Raw genomic sequence first — 20,647 nt, 5'->3', positions numbered from 1 at the left:
AAAGGCCAGGTGAAGTGCGCTTCCTATTGCTGCTCTTGGCAGTAGTGCTACTGGAACAGCAGGAGCTGATGTGATGGCAGCACCTCATTGGAAGCCAAAGACAAACTAGGAAAAGGCAGTGAGGAAAGATAGCTTCAGGATTCTACAAGCACACAGGCCCTCCGACACGTTGCAGTAGAATTTATGGCCAAATGGGTAAGTCCAGGCAGGCTTCTCTAAGCAAAGTTATGTCTTCTTAAAAAAGTGCAGATCTGGAATTTTCCACAGTCCCTGAATTAGGGATTCAATATACTTTTATAAGCAAGAAACAGAGCAGAGCAAAAAAAAAAAAAAAAAAATCACATCATTGGGAGAAGCTGAGTAGCTCAGTGGATTGAGAGCCAGGCTTAGAGACGGGAGGTCCTAGGTTCAAATCTGGCCTTAGACACGTCCCAGCTGTGTGACCCTGGGCAAGTCACTTGACCCCCATTGCCTAGCCCTTAGAATTTAAAGAAAAAAATCACACCATTGGCTATGAGATTGGTAGCATCATAGATTTAGGAAATTGTGACTGATTACATGGCTGAGACACAGGGAACATATATGCTTGGTTAGAAACTTGGGGCAGCTGGATGACTTAGTGTACTGAGAGCCAGGCCTGGAGGTAGGAAGTCCTGGGTTCAAATCTGGCCTCAGACACTTCCTAGCTGGGCGACCTTGGACAAGTCACTTAACCCCATTTACCTAGCCCTTGCCCTTCTGTCTTAGAGTTGTTACTAAAATAGAAAGTAAGGGTTAAAAAACCAAACCAAAACAATAAACAAGAAAGCATTTGATTGGGGCAGCACATTTCGAGATGACCTGAGAGCAAGTATTGTGTCTGCCCTGCCCTGGCTCTGACTCAGCAGGCCCTTAACTTCTGAGAGTCCCTCTCAACTTTGAGATAATGAATTGTACAACAGTTGATTTTCTCCCCAGGAACTCTTGATATGAAGGAAGTCTCAGTAAACAAAATAAACTAAATAGAAATAGATCAAAATAGTGCCTTGAAGGCTAACTTCAAACAAGTTGACTCCCATCTATAAAACAAGATTGTACAAGTCCATGGCAAATATGCCTACCAAGATCACTTGAACAATCTACCATGACACATTAACTCTGAGAGATGTTAACAAGGATATGTATATGTGCTTGAAGATATCCTGTCTAAATTTCAAACAAAATCTTGTACTGAATCAAACATATATATTTTTAAGTATACAATATATTTACAAATATTCAATTCAAAATATTGTATTGATGCTGACCTTTTCCCAAATGTTCCTATTTGCTGATAACATCAAATTAATTGATTTGAATCATGGAATATGCCATAGTCTCTCTAATGAAATCCAGAGCAATGGAAAAGAGACTGATTTGACTATTCACATTAGCAAAAAAAAATGAATAAAAGTTCATTTTGCCAACCTAGGCAAACTATAGCCCACGGGCCAGATGCGAGCCCCTGAAATGTTTTATCTGGCCCTGTGACATTATTCCTAATCTGACGAATACAACACAATAAAACTTCAAAAGAGTTGCCTTAGAAACAGACTGATAGACAAGCATTTCCTTTCCTTTGGCCCCCTCTTTAAAAAGTTTGCCATCACTGACCTAGACTGATATATGATGACATAGCAGCCCATTGATTTAATCCATCAATACTTTATAGGCACTTGAAGTGCACAGTGAGTAGTAGGGGATTGGGCTGGATGGATTGCCTTTAGGCAGGTGTATAATTCAAGTAATACGAAACTGCTTGCTACTATAAATGCCCTTGTCTTTAGCATCACCATTCACTTGCTTTTGCCATATAGCTTCAAGTAATGGAACACTGATTTTTAGAATTAAATTTACAAATGGAAACGAAAAGATTTATTGTGGGCATGTTCATTTTGTAATCATATCTAGGGCTTTACCTAAGAGCACGGCTATCCTGGGGGTGTTAGTGTTCTGCCTCCCTGTTTACTACACAGTAGTATGGAAACTGCCATCTCCAAGAAGGCCAGTTACTTGCCTGAACTGCTGATCTGTGTTACCATCATGATTCTAGGCCTTGGCACTACTTCAAAGCCATCCTCTGCCTAATTCCTAATGGCTTTTTCTGTACCCATAACCCTGTAGACCTCTCTGCACATTTGACACAGTTCACTCTGTGCCCGTAGGTAATCTCTCCTCTCTGGGTTTTTGTGACATACCTCCATGGCATCCCTTACAACTGTGACCTCTCTGTCCACAAAGCCACACCGTAGTTCAGGCCCTCCTTATCTCTGGCCCAGGTGCAGTAACCTCCTCTATGAGCTCCCTGCCTTAAGTTCGCCCCAGCCCAGTCCACCTTTCACATAGTTGCCAAAATAATTTTCCCAACATGCACATCTGACTGTCACTCACAGCCCAAATAAACAAACTCCAGTGTCTTTTCTATTATGCCTCTAGGATCAAATAGAAATTCTCCCATATCATCTCCTTCACAACTTGACATATACACTATGGTAGAGCCAACTGCTTATCTTTTTTTCCCCTTTTTTAATTCAGTAACATGATTTAGATTAGTAGTTGCTGAAATCTGAATTCTTAAGACAAAAATTGCAATGAACTCTTAGTATTAATGAGTGAAAACCTTCCAGAAAGTATGAGTCCAAAAGGAAAAGTCCAGCAGGTGATAAAAATCAGAGCTGTTCCAACCATTCCTGTACCAGTCTCTTAAATATGCTAAACATCAATGGAGAAACTGCTCAGCAGTTTTTCAGTTTTATTCTTCTGAAGTCCATTTTCCAGCATGTCAGTCCTTAAAGTCCTTCATTAAGAACACAATTAGCTCATAGGTGGACAACACAATCCCAGTATTTGGCACCTGCCAGATGAGCTGAGCACAGAGTCCTCTGTAGAAGCCTAGAAAACCTTCTTCTTGTGCTATCAGGTGGACTGTTTGAGAGAAAGTCCTATACTTGGTGCCCTCTTCTCGAAGCCGGGTTCTTAAAACTTCATGTGGATAACCAACGAAGGAGGCGAGGACCCTGGCAATAGCAGCAGCAGCCATATAGCTAAAAAAGTTGCGGGTGGGACTACTTCTGTTAGTCCCATTTGCAGAAAGAGCTAATGGGGGCTCGGTTAGCCATTTCTTTACTCTTTCATAAATAGCAAAGCAGATCATGGTCTCAAAAATGCCAAAATATGAGGCAGTTAATCCTCTATAGAATCCAGAAATGCCGTTTTCCTGGTAAATGTAACGAGCACACTGGACAGTGTTTATCCCTTTGGAACCCTTTACTTGCAGTCCTAACTGCATGCGGCTTTTGATCATCCATACGGGATTCATTAAGGTATTTGTGATAAAACCTGCGGAGCCAGCGGAGATAAAGTGAACAGTATAGGTGTTGGGCACGAAAATGTCATTCAGGAGGTCTTTGGCCTTGGAGTAGCAGGCAAAGTATACAGCCCTTGAAGGGGCTACTCCGATCAAGTTAGGGCCTAAGCCTCGAAAAAGTGTCTTTGTGCCCTCCTTCTCCAGAATTGACTTCAGAACCTTGAGGACTTCAGGTAATCTGGATGTTGACGTGATCTTTCTCGCTCTGAACCACCACCAAGCTGGGGGATCTGGGATAGCTAAGCGGGAGGACTGAAGTCTGGTCTTAAGCACCTCTAAAGGACACGTACAAATAGCGCCAAACGTGCCCGCAACGCCCCCGGCAAAGAGGTGCAGCAGGGTGCTGTGCTGCTTCTGCGAGGAGACAGACCCCGACGCCATGGCCCAGTCCGCCTGAGGAATGGGCAGGGTGCGGCGCTGCGCAGCTGCTGGCCCTCCACAGGCAGTCACAATCGGTCAGTTGTGTCGGTCCGTGGGTTCCCGGCCCACTTCAGGCTGCAACCATCACCGCAAGCATCCAGCAGTCTCTTCTGCCTCGGTCCCCTCAACCTCCCCAGCCTTGCCCCAAACTGCCCATCCTCCGACTTCTGGCACACAACACTTCATCCTAGGACCCCAATTGTCCTCCGTGTCTGAAGTGGAGACGCTCCTCATTTCAGCTTATTAAAATCCATCAAAGCTCAGCTCAGCCCCCCTCCCCCAACACTGAAACCTTTCGGTAGTACCCGCCCTAGAAGGTTAGCTGGTATCTCATTTCTCTGTCACCATGTACTAGCTATCACAGGTTAGGGCGTAAGTCCCTCGAGGGCCGGGCTGCTTCACTTTCATCTCTGTATCCTGGCCCTTGGCGCAGTATCTGATATCTGGTATACCTCTAATAAATGCTTGTTGATTGACTGATCAACTAAACCTTCAAACTCTGAGGTCCTCGCTCCCAGGGTGACTGCACGTGAACAACCATTGCACCCGGTCCACTCTCAACCAATTTGCCTTAGATATGGAAATTTTTAGTTAAGACTTTAACATAAAGATTTGACTTTGTCCTTCCTGTTTCAGAGGGCATCTGAAAGTAGGAAAGCATTCAAAGTAGGATCTTGGGTAGAAGTTACAGAGATGCGGAGTCTATAAGACTTAAGGGGAAAAGATCTTAATAAAACAAGCACTGGGTTTGAGATGCCAAATTCTTTAGGTGTCTGGTCCTGTTGCTCTTCTAGTTGTCATGTTTTTAAAAGTTGTTTCCATTTCCTTATGGGCCATGTTGGGTCCTGAGTGATCCAAACTGCCATTAAATCATTAAAATGATTTGCGTTGGAAATTCTGATAGTTCTGTTCCATTTTTAATTGTTCTTATTCTAGTTTACTCAATTCAGGCTCTTTTAATGGCCAGACTCTGTTTGGATATTACACCAAGCTCTTTTCATACTCATTTTCCCTTATTATTATTCATTGTTTTATAAATCAATATGCTCATAATTCTCCCCATTTTCCTCAGTAATATTTTACTAATAAGTTTATTTTTTAAGAAGTTATTTCTTTCAACTTCCTTGTTTCTCTGCTTTATAAGAGAATCAACTCTGATGGTTTTGGTGGTTTCTGAACTCAGTTTCATTGTGGCAATTTCTTTACATCAGATAAATTTGTAGAAAATAGTAGTCATCTGCATCAATGTCTTTTCCTTTGTCCTTTTCCATTTTTCATCATCAGAGGATTTGAATATGTCAAATGTGTTGTGATTACACAGTTTCCCCGCCCTCCCCCCTTATTCCTCAAATTCATCCCTTAGGTTTCATGGTGAGTTTTACTTTTTACTCTAACCTGTTGATCTGACTGTACACAGATAGCTGGTTTAGAAAAAACACCTACATTAGTAACCAGTAACTCTAATTACAAAAAAGAATTCAAGGGTGTATCCAGGGCCACATTTAGAAATAATAATGTCTATTAATGATTTTCTTTCATTTACATATCTTCTCTGTTCATTTCTTTTGTATAATACTATACTTCCACTTAATATATTTTCCTTTTTAAAATTTTTGCTTGATTTTTGTATTTTTAACTTTGTAGAAATCTTGTACTAAAATAAAATCTTTGTCAATCTTCCTTTTTTCTTATTCAACTAAGCGTATATTAAGTACCTCCAATGTGCATTCAATGAAGTACACATAAGAATGAGCACACAGAAGTCAGAAGACCTTACTTTGAATCCTGGCTTCCCCATTGGCCAGGATCATGTCTGACTAGTAAAATGCATAAAATTCTATACTGGCCTCCCTTCCACAAATGGACTAGGAATTTATTGGGGGAGCATTTGTATGAGAGTTAAAGGAATGATGCCATTTGAAGAAAAATGGAAAGAACCACCTATTGGGACAATTATTCCATTTTAGCTATTAATTATTGCTTAATCTTTGCTATACATTTAAAGAGAAACCTTGATTTCTTCCTTTCATTTGTAGAGATACAGGTGTTGAAAGTCCCCAAGTTGTACACAGTTCCCCTTATCCTTGTAGAATTAAAAAGAGCTTTTTTCAGTTTTTCTTCTGTTAATGTGGCTTATGTTCCTGAGGAGAAGGACTGAACCTTTCCTGTGACTCTTTTCTGCTAATTCTGGAAACCTTTAGGTCACCTTTTCTTCTGTCTTTATTAGAAAGGGTGGGAAAAAGACATTCTGGTTTTATAAAGGACTTTCAAGTTCATCTAATTCAACATCTTCATTTTACTGATGAGTAAGCTAGGTTGAGGGGAGTCACATGCCTTTCCTGATGTCACACAACTGGTAAAAATGGTAGAGCTCGGATGTGAACCTAGGTCTCCCTAACCCATCCTAATGTTCCTTCTACCATATCCCAGATAGAGTAGGTTCTACCCCAGGAGGGATTAACCACATAGCAAAAGAACTTCCAACAAACAGTCATTTTCTTTTTTCTTTTTGTATTCTCAAGGCTGAGCACCAAACTTGATGGAGACTGTGCAGAAGTGCTTGCTTCCCTCTCCCCTCCACTCCCCTCTTGTTGAATTGAATTAATTGACTGTCTCATATTTGATTCCTATTTCTTAAGGCATTAAAGCTCAGCCTTGTTTGAAAATACTAATTAGCTTTTTTAAAAAATTGTATATAATTAATTGATTTAGAATATTTTTCCATGGTTATATGATTCATGCTCTTTCCCTCCCCTCCTCCCATCCCCTCCCATAACCGACACACAATTCCACTAGGTTTTATATGTGTCATTGATCAAGACCTATTTCCATATTGTTGATATTTGCACTAGTGTGATCACTTAGAGTCTACATCCCCAATCATATCCCCATAGACCTTGTGATCAAGCAATTGTTTTTCTTCTGTGTTTCTGCTCCCACGGTTCTTTCTCTGGATATGGATAGTGTTCTTTCTTATAAGTCCCTCAGATTTGTCCTAGATCACTGCAATGCTGCCAGTAGTAAAGCCCATTACATTCGATTGTACCACAGTGTATCACCCTCTGTGTATAAGGCTCTCCTGGTTCTGCTCCTTTCACTCTGCATCACTTCCTGGAGGTCGGTCCAGTTCACATGGAATTCCTCCAGTTCATTATTCCTTTGAGCACAATAGTATTCCATCACCAGCAGATACCATGATTTGTTCAGCCATTCCCCAAACAAAGGGCATCCCCTCATTTTCTAATTTTTTGCCACCACAAAGAGCACAGCTATAAATATTTTTGTGTAAGTCTTTTTCCTTATCCTCTCTTTTGGGTATAAGCCCAGCAGTGGTATGGCTGGATCAAAGGGCCGACAGTCTTTTAAAGCCTTTTGGGCATAGTTCCCAATTGCCTTCCAGAATGGTTGGATCAATTCACAACTCCACCAGCAATGCATTAATATCCCAGTTTTGCCACGTCCCCTCCAACATTTATTACTTTCCATTGCTGTCATATTAGCCAATCTGCTAGATGAGGTGGTACCTCAGAGTTGTTTTGATTTGCATTTCTCTAATTGTAAGAGATTTAGAACATTTTTTCATGTGCTTATTGATTTCATTCTCTGAAAATTGCCTCTTCATGTCCTTTGCCCATTTATCAACTAATTAGCTTTAAATGGTTCAGATTATTGGTACACTTCAAGGTCCTGGATCCTTTCAAACAAGTTTCTCATTTTTTAAAGAGGTTGATTCTTTTTCTCTACATTAACAAAGTCACTTCATAAGAAAAAAAGACAGTTTACAATGATGTCTTCAAAGAAGCCACTATTGTTTTGAAAGAGCATATACTTAGACCTAGAGTCATAGCCATGAAGTGTAAAATTCCCTGACCTAACCCTTTTAGTTAATTAAGATTCTGGCTGGCCTCTAGGGGGCAAACAAGTCACATATAAGCACTAGAAAACAAAATGCAATGTATTCCTTCTAAAATAAGGAGCCTGGAGCTGAAGTTGAATTCATTTTTCTTAGTGATAGAATTATAGGGTTAGAATCACTCTCAGATGTTTATTACCTGAAGCAGAACATAAATCCTGTCTCTAACATCACCCCAAACTGGTCAGGCCCCAGCCCCTGCTGAGCGAATTAGTGATAGACTGTTACTTCCTAAGGTTGCTGTTACCCTTTGGGGACATGGTTAATTATTTGAAACATTTTCCTAACATGAAACCCAAAACTGACTTCTTATCATTTTTCTTCATTCATCCTACTTCCGCTTTCTGTGACGAGAAGAGTAAATCAAATTCCTTCTCTAATAAACCAATCAAGCATTTAAGTACCCATGTTCCTAGAACTGGGCTAGTAATTGAAAGGTTTTCCACATGAAAGCTTTAAAAATATTTGAAGTCAATTATGTTTCCCCAAAGTTCTCTCTCACCAAGATAAACATTCCCAGTTCCTTTATCCAGAGCAAGGTTTTGAGTTTCTTCATCATCCTGGTTCTAGAACCTCAGAGTCTAAAGTAACTTCAAAGGGTCAGTGGGTTCTCTGTCAGTCAGAATCCTCTCTGTAGCATCCTCATCCAGTGACCATCCAGTGAGCACTAGACATGCTATGGCAAGGTGAAACTCCACAGTTTCCATGATATCCCATTCTACATTTGATTGGAGGTTGTCCTTCTCTGGACATGTTCTGACTTGTCAATACTTGCTCTACCAAATGTGTTGTTCAAATCAGAACACAGTACTCCAGATATATGAGCAGGGCAGGGAATAGAAGTGGACTTGAAACTTCCTAGATGCTTTCTACTAATGCAGTCTAAAATCACATGAACTTCTTATTAGATTATTCATTCATAATGAAGCTGTAGGTCACTAAAACATGTTTATTGTTTGTGAACTTTTTTCCCCCCAACTCTTACTTTCTCTTTTAGAATTAATACTAAGTATCAATTCCAAGACAGAATTGTAGTAAGGGCTAGGCAATGGGGGTTGTGACTTGGCCAGGGTCACACAGCTAGGAAGTATCTGAACCCAGGACCTCCCATCTCCAGGCCTGACTCTCAATCCACTGAGACATCTAGTTGCCCCCCAAAACCCACTTTCAAAATAGGATAATCACGATAGCTATATGCTCTAATCCAGTGATTCCCAAAATGGGCACCACCACCCCCTGGTGGGTGCTGCAATGATCCAGGGGAATGGTGATGACCACAGGTGCATTTCGGGGCGGTGAATAACTGTGAGGGGGCAGTGATAGTATGTGACAGGGGGCGCTAAGTAATATTTTTTTCTGGAAAGGGGGCGGTAGGCCAAAAAAGTTTGGGAACCACTGCTCTAATCAAATCCAATGCTAGAACTGTCAGTTGTTCTACTTAGACCCACATTGATCCTCCTCCATTATGCCTAGGAGTGAAATGTTACAAATCACCTATATTTCCTTCATACACTCACTCCTTAGTTTGTTTTCCCCTTTCTTTCCCTTGTGAGTTGTTTTCTTGGTGTGATCCCCAGCTTTGCTCCTTTTATCCCTATTATAAAAATCATGTTGATCCCAAAGGTCTCAGTCCAAACTGGGGGCGTCTGGATACACCAACTTCGTATGACTTGCATGCTTCATACTAAAGCCAATACTCAGAATATGATCCAAGTTGTAATAAAAAGAGCCTGTAACCAATGTTTGATAGAGGGAAGATAGAGAGAATCTATGAAGTGAGTCTCTCTTCTAGCACTCCCCTGGGGCCGAATATACACTTGGAGACTTTAAGGAGGTGTCACCCCAAAACTGGGTGACCTGGATGGTTGTGCTGCCCCACAAGAGTTGGGGGAGAGGCTTCCCTATAAGATGAGGTATGTGATACCTCAATCCGATTCTGAATGAGGGTGGGGTTCACACAAACCTCCCCCGAGGTCAGTCAACTTCACGGTGGGTGGTCTGGCTTCAAGATGGAGGCAGCCAGACCAAGCTGTGGTTCCTCAGGGATCCTCAGGAAGCCCTTAGGACTGGATCCAAGCTGGGATGTCCTCCTCCTCTCTCCTCCTAGTCCTCTGCCAGAAGACCTCTCCTCCTTCTTCCTCGGAGAAAATACCCAGAATTCTCTCTGGTCTCAACTGTCAGCAACTCTCTTCTCTGGCTCCTTTTATCCCATCCCCCTTGTTCAAATCCCATCATTACACAGTCTTTTCCTTTACAACACCCCTACCCTTGAGGATAAAATATACAAAGTAATAACTTCGATGCAAGACTGAACCTTATTAAAAACATAGTTTAAAAGAATGGCTTAAGTAAATCAAAGAGTGAGAGAAAACATCGTTACACGAAGATATGTCTTTAGGTCCTTTCCATCTGGGAGATTTTATTGTACTGGCTTTATTTTTAATTTTTTTTATCTTTTTACTCAATCTGACACTGGCTCAGAATTGACCTTACCTTGAAATTTTTCCTTCTCAATATTTCCATATTTTCCTATAGGATATAGACACCAACAAAGTAAAGAAGTTGACAGATGCTAATTTAGAGGTACACTTGTCTTAGAAAATTAAGCAGAAAAATCCTGTCCCAAGTATCTGATATCCCTTTGAGAATGTCCTGAGCTGTTAGTAGCTACCTTTGTCCATTGTTTCCTGAGGATCTGAGACAAACTATACCAAATTGTTAAAATTATCTATAGGAATGTGATATTTTATATCCATTTGTTATCTACTTCTATTTTTAATAATATCATGATTGTCACCTTACTTGGGGAACTACAACTTGACATTCGCAGATTAAAGGATGAAGGTAGTGAGAAGTTGTAGCATTATTCAACATAGAGTTATTTTGATAGATTTTCATTACTCATTATAATCTGTTGAGATGAGCCTTTCTGAATAATACAGACTTCCCAAGGTTTATGTTAGTATTTAAAAGAATACTGCTGTTAATGCCAGATGAGCCTTAAAATGTCATAAATTTCCCAGTGGTTTGATTTTCTTGCCTTCTATTGATATACTTGAGGACATTTTGAAAATGCACATCTGCCCTTAGATTAATCCTGAATCTCAAAATTTTGCAAACTAAGGGTACGTTTCCCTTTTAATAAAACTTAAGCCAATTGAGAAATTAAAAAAAAATTTTGATATTTGTTTGAATCCCCTTACCACTCAGATCTTAGGCACTCAATTACCTTCACTAGAAATGGTAGGGAGGGGTTTAGAGAGAGATGGACAAAGGAAATGAATAGGAGGGCATTTGAAGGTAGTGGAGTCATTCTCCATAAAAGTGTCCATAAAGCAACTCATCAATCAAGTATTATTGATGTACCAAGCACTGTGCTAGACCATGGGGTCACAAGTACAAAGAATAAAACCTAATTAGTAGAGATATCCTATTTTCATGGAACTTACATGAAATGTCCATTTATTGTTCAGTCATGTAGTCCTTCTGAGCCCATTTAGAGTTTTCTTGGCAAAGATACTGGAGTGGTTTGCCATTTCATTCTCCAATTCATTTTGCAGATGAGGAAATTGTGGCAAACAGGGTTAGGTGACTTGCCCAAGGTCATGCAGCTTCTATCTGGTGCCATATTTGAAGTCAGGGAGAAGAATCTTCCTGACTCCAGGCCTAGCACTCTGTCCACTGCGCCATCTATGAACTAACAGAGGTCCAAATCATTCCAGAAAGCTATGCTTTAAAATGCTCATTTAAGAAAATTTCCATGTTATTAATTTTTATAAGTGAGTAATCTTATAAAACCAAAACCCCAAATCATATGCCCAAGTAAACACATGATAAATCATATGTTTTCATCTGCATAAAATGCTCCTTTTCTTAACCATGGGCTTACTCAATTCTTCTAAGACCTGTATGGTGTCAAGATTACATGATCATTTGGCTACTACATTATTAGTGTCAGAATTTAAAACTAGAAGCAGTTATTGAAGAAAAATGTGGGATCTTCTGTTTTAGGGATATTTCCAAATTGGAGAGATTTAAATGTATGTCTGGAGGCACAGCCATTGTGAACTCTAGGAGGTCAGAGGACTTGTCTTATTTCCTGGAGGGTGGAGGCAATCTCTATTTAGACTTTGTGCCTGAGGATTCCTTCCATCCAAGCAGTCAATAATTCTGTATTTAGGACAGATGAATTTGGAGAGAGGCACTCAATTTACTGTCAGAAAACTGGGATTCGAGTAGTGCTTTGGGTCACTTCCAAACTGAGTGAATGTGGGCCATTAGGTATCAGTTTTCTCTTCGGTAAAATAAGAGGACTGAATCACAGGTGTAAAGTATGAAATTTGCAGATAACAGTTGGCTCCTAAAACTCTTGAACTGAACTTAATTAAATGGAAATGGAAAATGTGAAACAAAATAAATAAAAATACAATTTAACAAAGAAAAGTTGAAGTTGAAGTTTTCGAAGTCAATGTATGGCCTGTAGGGATCTATTTCTATTTGAGTTTGAGACACTACAAGATTAGAAGATCTTTAAGTTTCCTTTTAGATCTAAGGAGATGCTTCTCAAAGACCATGCTTGCTATTTCCTTCCCTAGAATACTAAGTTCCTTCAACTATTATAACCCTAGGGTTTGTTATTTTTCTCTTTGGTCTGGTTTTGTGACAAAATTATTAACTTTGGAGATGGTGGTTTCTCTGGAATTAATAGTTGCCTGCTATGAAAATGAAAAAATCCCGAGCCAAACAGCAAGAAATAGTGGAATTCTAGGACGGAGAGGGAATTGTTTGAATAGATGGTTCATCATTTCCTCTCTTCACATTTAGAGGAAGATTCAATCATTTTGCTTCCTTGACCTCCTAAGTTTGGGGGGAGTGGTATGGAATGAACCTTAGGTATGTGTGAATTTAATATCTGGGGGAACCTCCAACCCAGGCCAGCCCTGGAAAAACTCACCATAGGAGCCACAGAGTTACATGTCTGGGCTGCCAGCAGGGCAGGCTAGATTCTTGACAGGTGAAAGTCCTGGAGGCTGCAGAAATATGAGGTATGGAGGCTGTGGGGCAATTAAAGGATGGGGGGGCCTTCTGGGCTTTTCTCCCTCTTGTGGGCTCACTCTGGCCATTCTCTGATCCTTTCCAGTGCTGGCTTATCCATATAGCCATCTCTGGCAAATGGCAAAGTGGCAGGGACCATGCTGGGCTAGAACCCAGGATATGATCTTACTTTAAGATAGAAAGACTGGAAACCTTGTTTCTCTCTTTCTTTCTCTTTACTGATAAATACTGATAAATTTACTCTAAAGTCTCCAATATTAATTTTTATTCATAACAGGTAAAAACAAGTCCTAGCTCCCAAGCATCTTATCTTATGTTGTGATGATTTGAGATTGTGAAAATAGGATGTCTCTACTAATTAGGGAAGAGGCTTGATGAAAAAAAACATGTAAGGTTAGGTACAGTTTAGAGTATCTCTTCATTTTTTATGTTCTTCTAAATTCTTCTTTATAGTGAGTCTGTAGCTGGGGAAATTTGTTCCCTAATTTCCTCCATTTCAGTGGGCTAAGAAACAGGAGAACATTGTACATAAAGACAGATAAACTGTGGCACAATCGAATGTAATGAACTTCTCTACTAGCAGCAATGCAATGATCCAAGACATTTCTGAGAGACCTATGGGAAAGAATGCTATCGATATCCTGAGAAAGAACTGTGGGAGTAGAAATGCAGAAGGAAAATAAATGATTGATCACATGGTTTGATGGGGGATATGATTGGGGATGAAGACTCTAAACAATCACCCTAGTGCAAATATTAATAATATGGAAATAAGTCTTGTTCAATGACACATGTAAAACCTAGTTATGGGAAAGGGGTGGGAGGAGGGATGGGAAAGAACATGAATCATGTAACCATGGAAAAATATTCTAAATTAATTAATTAAATAAACTCAATGGGCTAACTAAAGTAATTTCCAAAGGCAGAGAACCCTTGTTTGTGATCTTTGGGTAAGTCACCTCCTCTTCCTGGGCTTCAGCTTCCTTATGTCAGGAGGTAAATTAGATCATTATCAAGATTCTGTCAAGGCTAATCATTCTGTGATTACAAAGGCTTTATGAGGTCTCACAGGTGATCATGGAGCTGAAAATTGAGATATGACATAACATGGTTTGAATTATTATAATGAAAAGACAACCAGACTAAAAATCACAGTCTGAAAGGACATTCTGGGTCCCCTCAATGATATTGATCTAGATACTGCCTAGCAATAAACTTCCAGAATTTGCTCATCTCTGTTAAAATTTTTCATTGTTGTTGAAATCAGGAGACCTCTAAGTTCCTGTTCCTCCAAAATTCCTGCATAATTCAAGTCATCTCAACAAACAATTTACTAATTGCTTTTCCAGGAACTATTAAGCCCCAAAGATTTAAAGAAAGGCAAAAACAGACCCTGCCCTCAAAGAGCTCACAGTCTAATGGGAGAGGCACATGCAAACAACTATGTATGTTATAATAGAGAAAAACTTCTCTCTCACTGTATATATATATATATATACACACACACACACACACACACACACACACACATATATATATATATATATATATAAAAGAATTTTGTTAGGAAGAATTAAATAGGCCTCTGTCATATGTTTTTCTTTTTGAAGTGTGTCTATATTTGCATTTCCTTTATTATGGTATATATATATATCTCCTCTGTTTTCTGGGATGTTTCTATTGATTTGTTGATAGCTGATCAGTTTATATGGAAGGGAGCATGGTGGAATGGGCCCAGGAAGGTCTGGTTACCAGTTCTACCACGGACATCTACTGGTTGGACATCTACTAGACACTGGATGGTACTTGTAGGCATTTCTCTATGACTATGTTGTAGAGAAGGTGCTCCATTGTTGGTTGGGGTTTCCTCAGCTGGCAGTTCTCTGTGGTAATGAAGTCACAGATCCAGCCCCTATCCACTTATGTTACTCAGATCTTTCTTACTCTCAGATGTAGTTTATCTAGACATAAAAGTTCTACTCTCCATTTAGTCACTTACTTTCTTCCAGATGATCTCTTGACATGAAATAAGAACTGTAGCTGCTATAATTTAATATATCACCTAATAATGCTTACTTCAAAAACTGACTCTAAAATTCATTCTAATTTAAGGAAGAATTTGTTTTTGGTAAGGTATTCATCGTAGCTAACCATTTTGATAGAAGTGTTTGCAGATTCAAATTTTACCCCTAAGGACTGTTTTGGATCATTCCTGAAGTTTTGGTATGTAATCTTACTGTTATTATATTTATTGGAGTTATCATTTCTATAATTTGTTCTTTGGCCCACTAATACTTTAGGATTAAATTATTTTGACTTCATTTGTTTAAATCTTTTCTTCAAAGGCTTTTTATCATAATTTTTATTGCACTGTGGATAGTAAAGAATGTGTTTAATATTTTTAAAATAAGGTTTATATCACCCATTCCCTTGACCCAGCACCTGTTCAGTTTTTGAAAAGGTATCATATATAACTGAGAAATAAACATATAGATATGCCTTTTAATTTTCAGGTATTACCAGAGAGCTAGCATATCTAACTTTTATGTTGGATCTTTAATTTCTTTCACCTCTTTTGTAAGCTTTATCTAGATCTGAAAAGCGCACATTTAAATCTCTAGCTATCATAGTTTTATTTTTTCTTCCAACTACATAGACACTATATCTTCATGTGTGGTGACTTTGAATATAATTTAATTCCCTTGCTAATAATATCTTTTAACCATAATTATTTGTATTATTGCTTTATCTGAGATTACAATTGTGATTTTGCTCCTTTTTAAAATCTCCAGTGCTTAGCTCAGTGCCTGATATGTAAATACTTAAATAGATGCTTATTAATTGTTCAGTTGATTTTTGAACTGCTTATTTCTACCTTCACTGAACTTTAAAGACTTATGCCTTCTACATTTGTTAAAGTGACCAGCTAGTTGACAATGGCGATTTTTCTTTCTTATCATGTCCATCCAGGTGTTTTGAAAGCTAAATAAAAATTGTATAAATTATAGGCAATATATTTATTCTCATATATTTGAGGGAAGTGGAAATTAGGCATTGTTTCTATAGCATATTCTGGTACTTGGGATGAGTTTCCAAAACTGTCACTTGACAGCATGAAAGGTGGGGAGAGACAAAAGGAGGGGTTGTGTGTATTGGATTTGAGATGCAGAATTGTAGGCAAAGCTAACATCGACTCTGAAATTAGGGTTTTCATCTTAGCTAATAGTATGGATGGAAGTGTTTGGAGATATAAATTTCCCCCTATGAACTGGATCATGCCTTCTTGACCTTTGATCTGTGAGCTCTGGGCCAGGATTTACACATTCCCCTCTTGTTTTTGTCCCATATCTTCCATTTTTACTAGGACTGGGATACCTTATCACTCCGCTTTTGCTCAGCTAGTATAAATCACATTCTAGAATGTTGATAGGAAAGTAATTTTATTTGGACCAAAACCAAGCATACTTTGGGGGGGGGGTTGTTTTTTTTTTCCTTTGTGGAAGGAAAAAGGAGTGGAATATATGAAGAAAATTCTTGATTCTCCATGTCCCCAAGCAAAACATTTAAAATATGCAGCTGCATACAACCTGGGAAGAGCTTTTCATGAAGGACAAGGTGTTCCCCATGATGAGGAGGAAGCTGAAAGGTAATCCAAACTCAGACTGAAACTTTATTTTTATGGGCTATTAGCTTTTTTGCATACAGGACATGATTGTGACTTCTCTTTCTGCAGATTATGGCTTTTGGCCGCAGACAATGGGAATCCAAACGCTAGTGTCAAAGCTCAGAGTATTTTGGGATTGTATTATTCTACAAAACAACCTAAAGAGTTGGAGAAGGCGAGTTGTCTACCCTTTTAAAAAAAATGTGATGTTACCTTGAAATTAATGGGTAAGTCATTCCTTTTTTCCCCCTCCCTCCCTTTGAGTGTGCCCTTTGGGAGAGCAGAACTTGGTAACAGGTTTGGAACTCTCAACATCTCTGTTTTTGATTCAACAAAGTGACAAAAATTTTTTAGGAGAAATTTGCTTACGAACTCCAAACTGATCTATGATATTTTTAACAGAAACATTGACAATATTTTAAGCCTTAAGAGAAGTGGCAAGAATCCTAAAATTAAAGTGATCTTTCAAGATATAAAAAGGTTGATTATACTGTATTTGATGGGGTTTGTATTATGTGCTTTTGGATCCAGTTTCCTCAGCTTTGAAATAATATGGCTGGACATTAGATGATCTCTGAGGTCCCTTATAACTCTAATGGCCTAGGGGTCCAGGGCTCAAGTTCCTTAAGTCATTCCACCTCTCCCATAAAATAAGAGATAATGCCCTGATACCTTAAAGAGGTGAGAATAAGTCTTAATCAAGTATTTTATATTATGTGCAAAATGTCCTTGAAGGAACTAGCCTGACATTGATAGGAAAGGTATACTTAGTCAAGCTCTGTAGGTTTTCTATATTATTAAAAAAGAAAAAAAACCTTTAAAACTCTAGCTGAAACATAGTCTCTCCTCTTTATGACTGTCAGAATAAACATTAACTGGAAAATACAGAAAGGGAGGAAAAATTATCCCTGATTCTATTAATGAGAAGTAACAGAAAACCTTTTTAATCTTTATTTATTTATTTTGGCAAGGATTAACTCTTTCAAGGAACCCACCTGTAAAACCAAGACCATCTAGAAGGAACTAATATCACTGTTAGTCACTTAGAAATACCTTGATATAAATGACAGTTCAAAGCTATGTAATATGATGTTCAAGCATTTTTCACACTTACTAATTAAATCTATTCATACTTTATCTGCAGGAACTAAGATTAAAAGAATGAATCTGAAATTGCCCGCCATCCTTGGGTCTTCAACTTTCTCTCTGAACTTTTCATCTCTTCCTTCTCTCCTTAGTTTTTTTAAACATTCTCTGAAATCTCCTTGATACACTCTTCTCTCTGCCCTTCTCCAGAGCCTTCTCTCATTCTCCATTCTTTTTGGGGTAGATCATAGGAAAACGTGGCAAAATTCGGCCCCTCAGTGACTGGTAGTGATTAGGCTAGTTGACAATCTTTGAATCATTACTTACTCTGTTTTAAGTAAAGGTGATAAGAATATTTCTGTTATCTATTCTAGGGATGTATATCAATGCATTGCTGGGCAAAAATGTGCAATGAAGGTACTAAACTACTCTTACAGGAATGGTAGTGATTGTGGTGGTTGTTCAATCCTGTCTGACCTCAGTTGAGGTTTTCTTGGCAGAGATACTGAAGTGATTTGCCATCTCTTTCTTCAGCTCACTTTACAGATGAGGAAACTGAGGCAAACAGGGTTAAGTGCCTTGCCCAGGGTCCACACAGCAAGGACGTATCTGAGGTCAAATTTGAACTCAGGTCTTCTTGACACCAGGCCCAGTGCTGTCCACTTACCACCTCCAGGCCCTGTAGGACAGTGGTACTTAATTTAGTGCTCTTCAGTATTTCACAGCCTCTGACATCACTGGGGGTAGATATTTCTTTCCATCAGGCCAGAAGGTGATGAAGCCCCAAACCCTGTGGCCATTCTTAGGATGAGGCCATTTTTTTGGTTTTCCAAATCACAATGTGTTTGACAGAAATTCTCTCATTTGATTCTGACCAGATTTCCCAGAGGAAGATGGCACAAATTGCTGTTAACTGAGGGACACAAAGGCCAAGAGATTTCTCTGTTCAGGATCCCACAGCTAAGAAGTGACCTAGTTGAAGTCCAGCTTGTGCCATCTGATTCCTTAGGGGTCTCACTGCCCTTTTCCTGTACCGGTCACTTAACAAGTGGTCGGCAGGCACCTGCTGGACACTGTATGTACAAACGCATTGAGCACCAGGGACAAAGACAACAATCAGTCAGTTCCTGTCCAGAAGGAGCTTAGATTCTAATAGAGGAGACAGAATGGACACATCTAGACACACAGGAGACACATATGTGACTGTTGCCAGGCAGCTGCAGAGGGGAAGCCAGTCATGGCACTAGTGAAGGCTTCTTTCCCTCCACAAAGTGCTTCATTAAAGTATCAGCTCAAAGGGATTTTTTTTTAGTAGTAAATTGTTATTATTCTTTTCCTTAGGCATTTTTTTGGCATTCGGAGGCTTGTGGCAACGGAAGCTTGGAGTCCCAAGGCGCACTTGGTCTAATGTACCTTTATGGACAAGGTATTCCTCAGGATACTGATGCTGCCCTTCAATGCTTGAGGCAAGCGGCTGAACGTGGAAACGTCTATGCTCAAGGCAATCTTGTCGCATATTACTATAAAATGAAGTTTTTTACAAAATGTGTCTCATTTTCAAAAAGGTAAATGATTTGGATGAAACCATTTAAGAGAATTTCTACTAAAGAGCTCAGGCCAATCAGTGTAATTGTAGCACTTTACAGTTTACACCGTGGTTTCTTCACAAGCACCACTGGAGACAGGTAGTACAATTTTGATTATTCCCATTTTACAGAACCGGCTAATTGCCCAAGGCCATATAGCTAGTGAGTGGCAGAGTCAGGCTGGAGCTTAGTTTTTCTGAGCCCAGAGCTGGACCCTTTCTGCCATAGCTCTGGCATTTGCACAGCATGTCATCCCCTCCAGGCCTTATTGTGACCATGTGACGGGGGATCCAAACACACCCTGGGAAGCTCTTTGGCAGGCCAGCACCGCGAGAACAAGTCATGGATATATTATGCTTTGCCACTACAATTTTCAGCACCAAATATCAGGAATCCGCTTTTCTCTAAGACCACCAAGTTCCGTTTCTTTTCCTACAGAATTTGGCTCCAAATAGGGGCCTGAAGGCGGTGTGTCCCTTAAGAGGGTCCTGGGCCGAGCGGGGAGGGGATTCCATTAACACGGCCTCTGTTCACCAGAGAATACACCCCAAGTCAGCTCAGGGGAGGGTCTCCGTGCACCTGCGCGTTTTGCTCCCAAAACGTCAAGATCTAATTTCCCTTCCTCCGTACTTGAGAGCCACAGGGAGGTGGCCATTTGCAGACAGACAACCGTAAGCTGTAGGTAACCTTTAGAAAGATGCCTTAACCTCCATCGGCCACATCCACCACTGCCCCACCAGAGAGGAGGGGAAGAGAGAGCGAGGCTAGCCCGGGGGGCAAGAGGCACTTCCGGTGGCGAGGGCAGGAAGTAGATTAGAGCGTGTGCCTGCATTGAACGTTCCCTTACAGCAACCTTGGGAGCCCCCTAGAGCAAATACTAGGCGCCACGTTTTGTGGAGGAGGGAACTGCCGTTCTGGAAGGTTGGGCTGAGCCTCCTTTGTTAATAAATGCCAGAGCTGGATGCTGACTCAAAGCCCGGCGCTCCGTCCGCCTCAGTACCCCATCAGTCACGTTCCCCAAGTATAGAGATGAGGCCCATTTCTGAAGAGAGCCAGATCTGCACGGACTTCCACAGAGAACTGTCCTTGTGCGAGAGGCCTCCACCCACAGGCTGCTTCTGGGTTTAAGTGGGAAATCCACACGTGAGACTCCATTCTAATCTTGCCTTTACTGTGACAGGATTTCCGACTATGACGCCCCTTATGATGTTTCCACAATAGCCCAAATAACGGACTGTCTTCCTGAATATATTACCAAAGGCATAGCGATGGCTTCCTTTTACTACGCAAGGTGTCTTCAGCTTGGCTTGGGGATCATGAAGAATGAAACAGAAGCCAAGAAGTATTATTCCAAGGCATGCGTCAGAAAAAGGAGAAACTCTCCAAATATTTTTCTGTTTTTAGTTGAACTAGAAAGCCTTGGATTTGGGAACGAGTAGGGGGTTGTACTTTTTAAATTTAACTTATACTGCTGTCGACTTCCAGCATCTCAAAGAAAGCTCCCATGTTGAAAACCAGTCATCATGAAAATAATGAAG

At 40.0% G+C, this 20,647-nt stretch overlaps 2 protein-coding genes across 2 annotated transcripts in view; one reads left to right on the top strand and one right to left on the bottom strand.

Annotated features, from left to right (window-relative positions):
* LOC123252150 (LRP2 binding protein) overlaps nucleotides 1-20,647 on the top strand; it is a 55,125-nt gene that overhangs the window by 32,081 nt on the left and 2,397 nt on the right. Inside the window, exons 6-9 of the mRNA XM_044681545.1 lie at nucleotides 16,277-16,419; nucleotides 16,507-16,612; nucleotides 18,865-19,088; nucleotides 20,290-20,464. Of these exons, the coding sequence (XP_044537480.1) occupies nucleotides 16,277-16,419; nucleotides 16,507-16,612; nucleotides 18,865-19,088; nucleotides 20,290-20,464 (648 nt within the window). The remainder of the gene's footprint in view (nucleotides 1-16,276; nucleotides 16,420-16,506; nucleotides 16,613-18,864; nucleotides 19,089-20,289; nucleotides 20,465-20,647) is intronic.
* Nucleotides 2,801-3,766, bottom strand: LOC123251708 (solute carrier family 25 member 33-like). Its single transcript, XM_044681016.1, has one exon. The coding sequence runs from the start codon at nucleotides 3,764-3,766 to the stop codon at nucleotides 2,801-2,803; it is 966 nt and encodes a 321-aa protein (XP_044536951.1).

Source organism: Gracilinanus agilis, chromosome 6 (genome assembly GCF_016433145.1).
Source record: "Gracilinanus agilis isolate LMUSP501 chromosome 6, AgileGrace, whole genome shotgun sequence".
NCBI lineage: Eukaryota > Metazoa > Chordata > Mammalia > Didelphimorphia > Didelphidae > Gracilinanus > Gracilinanus agilis.
This window is presented reverse-complemented; position numbering and strand designations above follow the sequence as displayed.